General features: G+C 34.7%; 1 protein-coding gene across 3 annotated transcripts in view; it reads right to left on the bottom strand.

Annotated features, from left to right (window-relative positions):
• The window catches only part of WASHC3 (WASH complex subunit 3), a 57,915-nt gene extending 45,240 nt beyond the window's left edge, over nt 1-12,675 (bottom strand). For all 3 annotated transcript variants that reach the window (XM_063075769.1, XM_063075770.1, XM_063075771.1), the window contains exons 1-3: nt 12,524-12,675; nt 11,843-11,941; nt 1,683-1,748 (exon numbers count right to left, since the gene is read on the bottom strand). In XM_063075769.1, the coding sequence (XP_062931839.1) occupies nt 1,683-1,748; nt 11,843-11,941; nt 12,524-12,574 (216 nt within the window). In that variant the 5' untranslated portion in view covers nt 12,575-12,675. The remainder of the gene's footprint in view (nt 1-1,682; nt 1,749-11,842; nt 11,942-12,523) is intronic.
• Between the last annotated feature and the right edge of the window lie 1,132 nt (nt 12,676-13,807).

Raw genomic sequence — 13,807 nt, 5'->3', positions numbered from 1 at the left:
AAATATAGAGAGCACTAGTGTAAAGACTGAGAACAAGGGATTTGAAGTCAGATTGCCTAGGTTTAAGTCCTAGCTCTATCACTCGACAAGCTATGTGACCTGTGTAAACCACCTTATAGCTTAATATTCTCACCTGTAAAGTGGGGATAAAAAAACTTACTTTACAAAGTTGTGGTAAAAATATTTCTACTAAAAATACTTTGTAAAAAAAAGTGTTTTGTAGCACATTTTAGGTTTGAATTTTCTGGGACATGGCAAAATTCTTCTCTTTGCATTAATATATGACGTAACTCATTAATTTTTCTCTTTAAACATTTATCACTGAATGCTGTTAAAATGTGTTTCTCATACACAAAAAAATGAGCATATTCTTAGCATTTCAACTTGAAATGGTAAAGCATCTTAACCTGAAATAGTTAAGCATTTCAAGTGAGATTTGCAAGATCTGCGCAAACCCTCTTTTCCTATTTTATCCAGATAGCAATGATACACATTTGTCATATGTTTGGCTAATTTTGGAGATTGATTCTATGGCCATATAACTAAGGTTAACTTGTCCACACGTAACTTAACTTGTGGCCTTGGACTCTAACTCAATGAGAATTCCCCAAACGTTAAACTAACACACGTACTATAATAAAGAATAATGAAAACAACCAGTGTTAATAAGATCTCAAGCAGCAATACTCATTGAAAACTGTTGACTGATGACAATATCTTGAACATGTTCAAGGCCAGGTATCCTAAATTTCCAAGTCAGAGAAATGTTCTAACAGAAGCATACAATGGTACTTATTGAATGGTACTTCAAAAAGTTCGTGGAAAAATAGAATTAAAATGTAATACATATTTCCATGAACTTTTTGAAGACCCCTCATAGTTACTGAATTCCATAAGGAGATGTAGAAAGTAAAAACTAGACATTATGGTCCTTATTCTGGAGATATTAATGTGATTTTTTTCCTCCTCATAAATATTCAGTAAGTATTTTTTAGATTAATTTATTTTGTTAAAAGGACAAAGACACAAAAATATACTAGTGTCTCCATTACTTCATAAATACAAAAAACACATGAACAATATGTTAAAAATGAAACCAAGTTAAAACTAAATATGTTATTGTTATTTATCCAAAAAAATTTTTTAAATGTCAACACAAGTATAAATTTAACAAAATCTTTAAGCTTTCAAATCAAAACAGCCTTCTACTTTTTGTTCTCTCTCATAATTTATGACTAAGAATTGGTATTTATTCTTCATTAGCATATAAGATATGTGTAAATAGAAAACTGCTGATATTTTCTAAATTTTGCTCTGGAGACATTTAAAGTTTTATATAATTATTACTGTGTTATCAAATAACTGTTAAAATAAGTTTGAGTTTTTCATCGAATGAACTATATAACAGCTCAATTTGTTAACGTTACTCACATTATGCTTTTGGCTAGTATAATGAAAGAAATCTCAATCCATGTGTGTTTTTTTGTGCATTTGAATAGACTCAGCTAATGGTCAATAATGAATACCATTTCCTTTGTAATTATAATATATTTTTAAAAACTACACTGTACCACTTCATAGGTGTAGGAGTTATATTGAATTCATTCTCCAATGCAATTAAAGTATGACTGAGAAAGATGGTTTATGTACAGCAAAGTTTAAACTTATTAAAAAATATAAACCTTTGCATCCAGAATATTGAGAGTTGTTTCAATTTGTTGGATACGAAGAGAAAGGTCTGCCAGTTTCTGGAAAAGAAAAGTTAGAGATATAAGATTAGACTTTGATTAAAATAAACTGTTAAGAACAAGAAAGGGCAGATTTGAAAATAATCAAAACCATAGGTTAAGTATTTGTCATTTCCCAATATACTACTGTCTTATTTACTGAGTAGGAATGGAAACTCAACTATTCTACAATAGTAGAATCATCTTATTAGAATGCTTCACAGTTATCTTATAAAATCATATTCGCTGATAAGAAAAAGTTACATTTTCAGCATTAGCAAACTCATTATCAGAGTGGTAAACAATCATTGGGACCAGAATATAAACTCGACCCAGGACAAAGTTCATTGCTGTATCCCCCGTGCCCAGAACAGTACCTTACCTTAACAGGAGTTTAATAAGTATTTTTGATGAATGAAGGAATTCTTCATAGAAAACAAAATAAAAATTAGCCAAAGACAGCCTGGAACAGGATCTATCTCTATAAATTACTTAAATGCATAAGCATATATAATTTGTCACTAATTCAAACTTTGCAAGTTTGAGAAGAGTGGATGAAATTCGAAGATGAACAATTCATTTTGGAAAGAATTAAAACAAAATAGAAAAAATTAGAATGACTACTAAAAAAGCAAAAAGAAGCAATCTACCATCAGAATCCAAAATATACCAGATTGAAGAGTTTACCAGGCTCTAGTACTCTGTACAATTAAATTATCCATATATATACTCATACACCCACACATATAAAAGTAAAATCATAAAACATGATCCATAAGAACTTTTATTTAAAATCCCCAATCCTAAACATTATTATATTCGATCAAACAGTTTAAGAACAATTGGCCAGTTTACTAGTTGGCAGATAAGCAGCATTCTAACTGCTTTTTGGGATATTATCAAGATCCTGACTAAAAGCAGAACTTTAACACTTTAAGAAATGGTCATTTTGCTCACAATTGGAGGGGGAAAATTTTTGAAAGCAGCCACAAAACAGTTATTGCTTCTTTACAGAACATTTACTTTTAAGAAGAGCATCCTGATATCCACAAAGGTATAATCTAGAAATTATACATCATAGATTATATAATCATAAATTATAATCTAGAAATTAACACATCATGGATGAATCCCTTTCCAAATTATAGGTGTATCCCTGAAAATCATGGTAATTCAATGTTGACAAATTTAATCATTTAATTCATTAGAGAAGAAACTCAAGGCAAATTAATTTATAAAGTGAATGATAATTTTCAACCTATTTAAAAATAAATATAGTGGTTATTAAAGTGAATACAAAAATAAACAAAAAATTGAATTAAAAATTGAATTTTTGTTTTAATATATCTATATAAATATGTACTTTTAAGCAATAATCATCATCATTGTAAACATTTTAACATTTACCTTACTTGTAGGCTACACTGTATATGCAACACATCATTTGAAATCTCACACTCTCAAACATATGAAGTAGGAACTATAATGCCAATTTTAAAGATGAGAAACCAAATCTTCATACAAGGAAAATAATCTGAAGTCAAATACTCCAACCCCAGAAGCAATATTTCATCAGATACTACTCTTGAGAGAATTTTATATTGTTAAAACATGATGGTAAATTCTTCGGTACTGCAAAAACAGAATTTTTGTTACACAAAGCTAACAAATGATCAATCTAATTCTCACTAAGATGCTACTATGCTATACACCGGGAATCAAATTTTTTCTAATCTTTCCTAAGTAGATGCTACTTATGTAGAATTATTTAAAAAGTTAGCATTAAAATGTTTTCAGGGTTAGATCATAAAGCTAACTTATTAAATGGGCACTCATTGATTCACACAGCATAGGCTGAAGAGTGAAATACAGACCTTAATCAGGGACTAAGGATGAAAATGCTTACTTGGAAAACTACCTGTTGATAAAGAAGATTAAAGAGGCTTAAAGAAAAAAATATATACTTTCAAAGCAGTAATTCTCAACTTTTTGTTTTTGGATACAGATTAGTCTGGTATGGCAATCTTTTGCTTTGGCACTCATTTTACCTACTCTCATCTACTATAATCAAAACCCCACCAAACTCACTTGATTTTTAATAAAACAAGATTATATATGAATGATTTATTATATCCTTGGTAGACTGAGAATAATTTTTGCAAATTTAAAATAATTGTTGGGATTGGTATCTCATATGGTAGTTTATTTGCTTACTACTGCTACTACCACCTATGTTGTAACCAGATTGACAAACATAAAGAAAATTTCAGGAAAAAAACATAGTTTTATACTATATCTATTATGTTTAAAGAATTTTCAAAAGAATCTAGTGATTAACTTATAAATTCACTTGAGGGGTACTGGATATGTTAAGTAATGATTTTCAAAAGTGATATGTAACATCAGGAAACATTTTATATTTTCAGATAATGTATTTAATATTTTAGTGCTCAAAAATCACCTCTAGAGAAGATGGATAATACCTTTATGGATAATAAAATAACAGCACAATATATCACAACAAAGATCACCTCAAGACAAGAGGAAAAGCCTTTTGCTGATCTGATTTTGAGACAGTCATTTACAAAGTGGTTCTGAACCTGGAGTATGTGAATCTGGACGGGAAATAAAAATTCTATCATTATTTTTATCTACACCTAATTTAAATTTGGCATTTTCTTTAAATTCAGTCAAAAGAAAAATCATGGCAGTATTAAGACCTATGGCACCAATAGAAATCACAGGGTTTTTTTTTTTTATTACATCATAATTGTTGCTGACTTTTTTATGATATGTCAAAATTATGATTATTAAGACATACGAGTGAATAATAATTTAATGTTTTAATAAAGAACCAACTACTGTATCACAGTTTTGAGTTTTAAAAAGTAAATTGCTGGTTTCTTTTGTAATCCTACACATTTTATTCTATCCATTTAAAAACACTAATTTGGTTTCACTAAATTGCAAAAGGGTCATGGCACAATTAATAAAGAGCTTCTGCTTTTCAAAGATAATTCTGTATAATAAATGATTTTGAGTCTATTCCAATGTAATTATTGCTATAACATACATAAATATACACTTTTCAGAGAGCCACTGTCACTTGAGAAAGTATATTGGCTTCATTTATTGGTTGTGAAGTTCATTTCTAAGATGTTTATGCCAGCTGCATTTTCCTTCTACAATCCTCAGACCACCATAAAGCAGGATTTTCAACCTTGGCTCTCCTGACATTTTGGGTTGAATAATTCTTTGTTGTGGGGGGCTTTGTGCACTCCAAGATGTCTAGCAGAATCGCTAGTTGTCTGTTCACTAAATGCCGTAGAACTCCACAGCTGTGACAACCAAAAACACCTCCAGACATTGCCAAATGTCCCCTGTTGAGAGCACTGCTTTAAAGTGTGGATGACTAGGGATATGACGTGAGTAGCATGATCAATGACAGTAACTGTCCCCACCTCTGAAAGTTTTAGCAAGAGGAAACAGAAAGGTAACAGTCTTTTCCATCCACTTAACCATTCTCTTATTTTTAGGAGAATTTGAAACAAACTTGAAATGCCTCAGTTTGGGAAAATGGAATTTACAAGGTACATGATATTTGTCAGATAAGCTGAAAAATTCTTGATTTATTACCCACCTATTTCTAAGGCAGTACATTTTATAAAAGTGAAAACAAAAAAAAAAAAAGAAAAAGGAAAATAGGACCAAAGGAAGAAATATAAAGTTACTAGTTGAACATGGAAACAAAAACAAAACACTGTTTTTCATGGTTGTAAAATATCCAGCTTACATATCCACTTCTTTAAAAGAGAAACAGTATTTTTAAAATAATGGACCTCTTGGTGTATCCCACTGTGTTGTACATGTCCTCGATGCTAGAAAGGGAAGTAATCAAGGGTTTTATTAAGCTTCATCTTATACTTAAGCCCAGCAGTTGTAAAAGATTTTCTAGGTTATATGAAAATTTTCAGCACATTTGCCTGTACTTAAAGATTTTAGAAAAAAGAAAAATTTCAGAATATTAAAATCCAGTATTCTAGACATGTAAAAAGTCTGAGTCAAAATGCATCTGAGTCTCCTATTTACAAGGTAACTTTGACTTTAAAATTCAATATATGATTAAGTGTCTGCTCAGGTCTACCTGCAATATGCATAGAACTTGTGTTGTCCCCCTACCCCTTTTTAAATTGGCAGTTCCGATGGACCACCATTAAGATTTTGCTGACTAGAACAAGAATAGAAATGCTTACTGGAGATTTGAGAAGAAAGAAGAGATGACCCTAAATACCTTTGTAACTTGGGTCTGATTCAATTACTTTGCTTTCTCTGTGGTCTAATCTCTCTTCTACTCTGATGCCAGGCATTGAAGAATTACAAAGTACTCTAGAATGCAGAAAATTTTTAAAAAGCTGAGTTCTACACAGAATATAGTTCTATACTCTTCAGTTTATCACAGAACTCCAAAAATAACTGAAGAAGAAAGAGCCCTAGCAATTTGTTTAATTCTGGTTTGAGTTTAGCTGTGACTGAAGTTGTTATAGTTTGGGTTTGATTCAAACAAGCTCATGTTAGGGGGAAAAAGTTTTCTTTCCCCCTCCAGTTCACTTCCAGTTCAAGAAATAACAGCTGAGGTTCACTTTAAAAAAAATTTTTTTTAATGAAACCATCATTCTGATTCTTGTTTAGGCTTTAAATAAATAAGAACTACAGGGCTAACAGGTGCTATTTTGAAATTAAAAACCATTTCAAAAAACCACTTAACTTGGGAGAAAATGGCACTTTATGTTTGAACACATATATATTATATCCTTGTAATTTATCACGTCAAAAAAGACATTACATCAAATAAACATGGCAAAGCAGAGAATATAAATATAAAAAATAGATTTTGAAAGAGCTATAAAGAAGGTACTGTACTGTCTTTCTTGAAAATGACATAAACATGCTTCTTATTCAGATGAAGGTGCAATTTAAGACAGCAGTGAGATGTTTTTGGCTTTTCCAGTTAATAGATCAAAGTTGGAATCCCATTTCTGCTTCTTTCTATCTGTGTGAATGTGAGCAAGTTAGAGCAGCTAGTGCAGCTACAAATACTAGGCACTCAAATTTTGAATGAATGAATAAATGAACAAATGAATTACTAAACAAGTTATTTAAATCTTTCTACATTTTAGTTTTTGTATCTGTAAAAGAGGGATAACCAGACCTCTCTCCAAGGGCTGAGCTGTGATGATTAAATACATATAAAGCACTTAATACTATGCCCAGCACAGAGTAAGCACACAATAAATATTATTTATTGTCATCTCACTGAGCAAACAGTCTACAACTGACATAAATATCAACACTGCTAAAATATGAATTACAAATAACGAGTTACAATCAATCTTAGATTATCATATATAAAGGAGAAAATGGCACAATGTTGGCAAGAAGGAGAAATAAGACTTTCCAGAACTTGTTCCCCCTCAGAAACATCAATTTGAAAAACTATTCTCAAGAAAATACCTTCACAAGAGCTGAGGAAACCAGGTGAGAGATTATAGCACCTGGGAGTAACACAGAAATTAGAAAAGATGTATTGAAGAGGGTAAGAAGGACAGTTTTAGGCCCGGCCTGTGGCTCACGCGGGAGAGTGCGGTGCTGACAACACCACGGCCATGGGTTCGGATTCTTTAAAAAAAAAAAAAAGGTCAGTTTTATTTTACTGTATCACTCTTACCCCAACCCCAGGCAGCACAACAAGGGGGAAGAAGAAGGAAGTGGGCACAGAGATTTGACTCAGACCCCAACACTGGACCCATCCTAGTAAAACCCAGTGCTGGTCAGGCTCACATGGCACCAGACTCCAGGCACATCCCACTGCCAGAAGTGCAAATCGGAAAAAAACTGAAACTGTTTCCCGATGGCATAATCTGTTTATAGAAAACCCTAAAGACTCTACAAAAAACTCTTAGAATAAAATAATACAATAAAGTTGGAGGATACAAAATCAACATACAAAAATCAGTAGCAATTCTACACAATAGCAACAAACTATCCAAAAAATAAGTCAAGAAAACAATCCCATTTACAATAGCTACAAAAAGAAAATAAAATACTTCAGAATATATTTATTTATTTATTTTATTATTATTTTTTTTTAATTTTTATTTTGTCGATATACATTGTGGCTGATTATTGCTCCCCGTCACCAAAACCTCCCTCCCTTCTCCCTCCCCCCCTCCCCCCCAACAATGTCCTTTCTGTTTGCTTGTCGTATCAACTTCAAATAATTGTGGTTGTTATATCTTCTTCCCCCCCGCCGGTTTTGTGTGTGTGTGTGTGTGTGTGTGTGTGTGTGTGTGTGTGTGCGTGTGTGTGTGTGAATTTATATATTAATTTTTAGCTCCCACCAATAAGTGAGAACATGTGGTATTTCTCTTTCTGTGCCTGACTTGTTTCACTTAATATAATTCTCTCAAGGTCCATCCATGTTGTTGCAAATGGCAGTATTTCATTCGTTTTTATAGCTGAGTAGTATTCCATTGTGTAGATGTACCACATTTTCCGTATCCACTCATCTGATGATGGGCATTTGGGCTGGTTCCAACTCTTGGCTATTGTAAAGAGTGCTGCGATAAACATTGGGGAACAGGTAAAATGGTGCAGCCTCTATGGAAAATGGTATGGAGGTTCCTTAAACAATTGCAAATAGATCTACCATACGACCCAGCTATCCCACTGTTGGGAATATACCCAGAGGAATGGAAATCATCAAGCCGAAGGTATACCTGTTCAGAATATATTTAATGAAGGAGTGAAAGATCTGTACAACAAAAACTATAAAACACTGATTAAAGAAATTGCAGAAGACACAAATAAATGGAAAGATACCCTGTGTCCATTGATTAGAATTAATATTGTCAAATGGCCATATTACCCAAAGCAATCTACACATACAAAATTCCAATGACCATTTTTCACAGAAATAGAAAAAACAACTCTAAAATTTGTATGAAACCACAAAAGACTCTGAATAGCAAAAATAATCTTAAGCCAAAAGAACAAAGCCATAGGCATCACACTACATGATCTGAAAATCTACTACAAAGCTATAGTAATCAAAACAGCATAGTATTGGCATATAAAAACAGATGCAGAGACCACTGGAACAGAATAGAGAGCCCAGAAATAAATCCATGCATTTGTGGTCAATTGATTTTTGACAAATATGTCAAGAACACACAACAGGGAAAGGATAGTCTCTTCAACAAATAGTTGAGATAACTAGTTATTCACACACGGAAGAATGAAATTACACCCTTATCTCACATCACATACAAAAATCAACTCAAAGTGGATTAAAGACTTAAATGTCAAACCTGAAACTAAAACTACTAGAAGAAAACGTATCAGAGGAGTTCTGTAACACTGGACTGAGCAATGATTTTTTAGATGTGAACACCAAAGCATGGGCAACAAAAGCAAAAATGCACAAATGGGGTTATATTAAACTAAAAAGCTTCTGTATAGCCAAGGAAACCATCAACAATGAAGAGACAAAGTGTGGAATAGGAGATTACATCTGCAAACCATACATTTGATAAGGGGTTAATATCCAAAATATAAGGAACTTAAACAACTCAATAGTAAGAAACCCAATGACCACATTAAAAAATGGGCTACTTTCCTGAATAGACATTTCTCAAAAAAAGACATACAAATGGCCAACAGTTATATGAAAAAATGCTCAATATCACTAATCATCAGGGAAGTGCAAATTAAAACCACAATGAGATGTCACCTCACACCTGTCTGAAGGGCTATTACTAAAAAGATGAAAGATGACAAGTTTTGGCGAGCATGTGGAATGGAAAAAGAGAACCTTTGTATACCCTTGTTGGGAATATAAATTAGTACAGCTATTTGAGGAGCAGTATGGAGGCTCCTCAAAAAATTAAAAACAGAACTATATGATCCCACAATCCCACTACCAAGTATATAACCAAAGGATATGAAATCAGTATGTTGAACAGATATCTGTACTACCATGTTCACTGCAGCATTATTCACAATAGCCGAGATATGAAATCAACCTAAGTATCCATCAATGGATGAATAAAGAAAATGTGTTATATATACACAATGGAATACTATTCAGCCTTAAAAAAAAGGAAATTCTGTCATTTGTGACAATGTGGATGAACCTGGAGGACATTGTGTTACATGAAAAAAGCCAGAGACAGAGACAAATACTGCATGATCTCATTTATACTTGATGTGTAAAAAGGTCAAATTAATAGAAACAGAAGTAAAATGGCAGTTAACAGTAGCTAGGGGCTAGGATTGGGGAGATGTTGTTCAAAAGATATAAAATTTCAGTTAGATAAGAGGAATAAGTTGAAGAGATCTATTGTACATCATACTGACTGCAGTTAATAACAATATACTGTATTCTTAAAAATTGCTGAGAGTAGATTTTCAGTGTTCTCACCACACACATGCAAAAAGTATGTGAGGTAGTACAAATGTTAAATAGCTTGATTTAGCCATTCCATAATGTGTTCATATATCAAAACAGTATGTTATACACCACAAAGATATACAATTTTTACTTGTCAATTAGAGCAAATATATAAATAAGATCCAAATAGAAGGAGAAAAGGGATAGACTACCTTTAAATGTCATGAGTTTTTCTCCAGAGTCCAAGGAAGTGATAGGGAATAGTGATATAGCCAAAACAATTCCAGGGAAGTTGAGAAAGGAACAGAGAGAGGTTAAAGACTGAATCATGAGGCTTTGGTCATTCATAAGCTATCAATAAATGAGATGATTATTGTTATTTTTGATGGAGTTGTCAGTAAATAGCACTCATTCCCCAGGCAGTGAAAATTGTTAGGCATTACAAAGTTGAGGAGCTATCTCTGACTTGGGGCAGCCCAATCAAGTTGCTCTCATAGCTGTGTTTCCTTGTTGCTTTGTTTTATTTTTTAACCTGGTGATATGAATTATAGGGATGGAGCATTTGCTCCTTTGTGCTCACAATCCTGGGATAGTCCCTCCCTACATCTCTACTCTGCCCTGGTATAAAAGTTGAAGGGTGAAAATCTTGGCTTACTAGTGTTTATTCAATCAATTCTACATCCTATTTAGAGAGGCAGCAGTACAAGATAAAACTCATTGGAAGCCAGCACACAGTCTCTGGACTGACAACATATAAAATACATTGTTGGACATCAAGGTCTGAGAATAAAAAGAAAAACGTATAAAATATATAGAATTGAGCCCCTTACAGTATCAATGATCATATCTCCTCACTTTCGTCTTAGTGAGAAGGCAGAAGAAATTTTGATAACTAGGCATAAACATCTGGAATCTTATACAAGTGAAAATAGATTTCCTGTTTCTGTGCAATTTTTTAATAGTAGCACACACAACAAAAACTACTTCCCAAGGCTACACCTTATATAAGATAGAATGTTCAATTGACTCACCTAAGTCTCATAATTTAGTTTTTCTCTTTTCTCACATCCAATTTCAACCCATGTTTCTCATTTTCCTCCCCATCATCTTTTTTTGGCTATTTAAAAGACAGGAGTCCCTGGACCTAGTATCTAATCCTTAACTGAGTACTTAATCCTCGTTTCACAAGTCATTTGTAGAAAGTATTTTTCTTTCCATAATGATATTTGATGCCAAAGTTATGTTCCTTGGATACCTCTACTAGCCATTTTTTCGATCAGGGATGTGAAATAATTTTAATATAAACTCTAACAATATGTACTTAAAAATAAATCTTTGGGGTGGGAGAATGAATAACAAATTTCAAAATAAAAAAATGTTTTTAACTGTAAAATTTGGGATTTCCTTTTGTTCTCTTTAATCACAATAAGCCTGACTGAACTATCTCACAAAGGCCTCTAGAACACTAATTCAGCAGAGGTGGGGTGCAGGATTGATCCTAACATTATCAAAGAGAATTTAAGGTGTGTTAGCAAAATTAGGTGGCAAGAGGACATGAATGTGAATACATAATAACCGTAATTCTTATTTTACTCCACTTGTCAATCTCAAAAATAAGCGAAGGTGATTTCTAGGCTATTCTATAAACCAGTATCACAAGACCTACCTCCTCACAAACTGCAGAAAAGCGGTTGAGGAACTGTACAGTGTGCACCACAAATTGGTTTAGAAATGCCACCGTTCTTTTCTGTTGAATAGCTGGCACCTGTTATTTAAAAACAAACATGACTCGTACAGAAGGAACTTAAACCGTGTAGTTCTTTTGATATTTGGACATAATAACGGGACATTTTGCTTTGTGATATTAATTTCCTGAAGGACAGAGAATAGCCTTTAACTTGTTTTCCTAAACTGTGTGTTGGGTGGGGGGATGGGGGGAACAGGTGTCCAAAGATGACAGAGCCTGCATAAGTTTGAGAATAGGCTCTAGATTTACAAATACGAATTTTAGCTGGTAAAAGCAACACACATAAATACAAAAAACTTGGAAGCCGAATAAAAGAGGTAAGGTTAGAGGTCGCTTGTGTCGGCAGAGGGCCAACCTTGGGCAGGTTGGCAGGGACACCGGAAGCAAAGACTGGGAGAAGCACACCATCTCCTTAATCAGCTGAGGAGGAACCTCTTTCCAAGGTGAACTGTGGAGCTCTCCCTCCTGAGTACTGCACAAGAGGGACCCGGTGCCAGAAACAGGGTGAGGCCTGGGGACGTAGGGTCTCCCTGGGAACCGGACTTCCCTTCCCCATCCTCCTCCCCGGTCGCCGGAAGTTCAATTCTGTCTTTTACAAACCTTGGTCAGGTCTATGCCTGACCCCATGAGTGGAAGCCCGTCCTCATCCATCTCTTCAGCGGGCAGAGGACCCACAAACCCCTCCCAGGTAGGGCCCACCCAACCTGGTAATCTCGTCCCAACGCCTCCCTCAGTCCCCGCCTCCGGGGTGCTTCCCGCCGGAAGGAAACGCCTCCCCGCTCGCCAATCTCTCGGCGGCTCCCGCAGAGCCCGCCTCTTCGCTCGGCATTCTGGGATTGATAGTTCTTGGTCCGGATTGTGCCGTAAGCCTGCGGGACGCTGGGTGTAGCAAGGTTGCAGTTCTAGTAGCAAAAGCTTAAAACGTCAGGAATTTTGTTAGTCCTGTCTGTTATATAAATAGCTTCGTAATTCGTTGAACAACAACAACAAAATTTTTGTACTACTAAGCGCCGGATACTTTGCTAGGCCTTGTTGGGAATAAAAAGATTGAGTAAGATTGAGCCTTCTGCACTGGAGAGGCTGATGCTCTGAAGACGGAGATAAGACCTGTTTCCAAAGCTCCTTATAACATGAAATAAAATGTCAAATGCTCAAGGTGAGGCACAAACAAGGTGAGGCACAAGGAAGTGACAACCACTTAGATCATCAAAAAGGTGGAACAGTGACCTGGGAAGAGCTTTGCATGTGGAATTTGAAGATCTTGGTTCAGATTTTGACTTTGCAGTTTATCAGCTCTGTGACCTAGGACAAATCACCTAGCCAAAAGTTTGAACCCCTCCTATGTATGGAGCAAGATGCTCAGTACTGAAAAGAAGAGAATAGTCTCTGCCTTCAAGAAAGAAATAGTTTATGCAGAGTTTAGCTGTGCAACATCTAGACAGACATGCAAACAAAATACTGTGAAAGTTGGGGGTGTGCAAACGATACACACAAACACTCATGTACACATGGACATGCGCACCTACACAGATGGTACCATAGATAAAGGGTGCACCTAAGAACTCTGAGAAAACCAGAAACGGTAGATTTTCAGCAGCTACTTAATATTAAGAGGGGTTAGGCAGACGATTTGGGGTGGACCTTTGTACAAACAAAGGTACAGAGGCATGAGGAATTATGGTATGTAGGCAAAAGGCAAACTGTTTGGTTTTGTTAAAGCAAAAAGTCTCAGAAATGGAGAATGGTAGGAAATGAGGTGGGAGAAGTAGACAAAAAATGCCCATTAAGGACCTTTTATGCCAGAACTGATACCATAGTCCATGCTTCCCTAAGTGTGTTCCATGGACCACTGGTATCAATTACTTGGAAGAGGGTGGTGCTTCT

Source organism: Cynocephalus volans, chromosome 12, assembly GCF_027409185.1.
Source record: "Cynocephalus volans isolate mCynVol1 chromosome 12, mCynVol1.pri, whole genome shotgun sequence".
Lineage (NCBI taxonomy): Eukaryota > Metazoa > Chordata > Mammalia > Dermoptera > Cynocephalidae > Cynocephalus > Cynocephalus volans.
The sequence above is the reverse complement of the archived record's forward strand: the minus strand, read 5'-3'. Positions and strand labels throughout refer to the sequence as shown.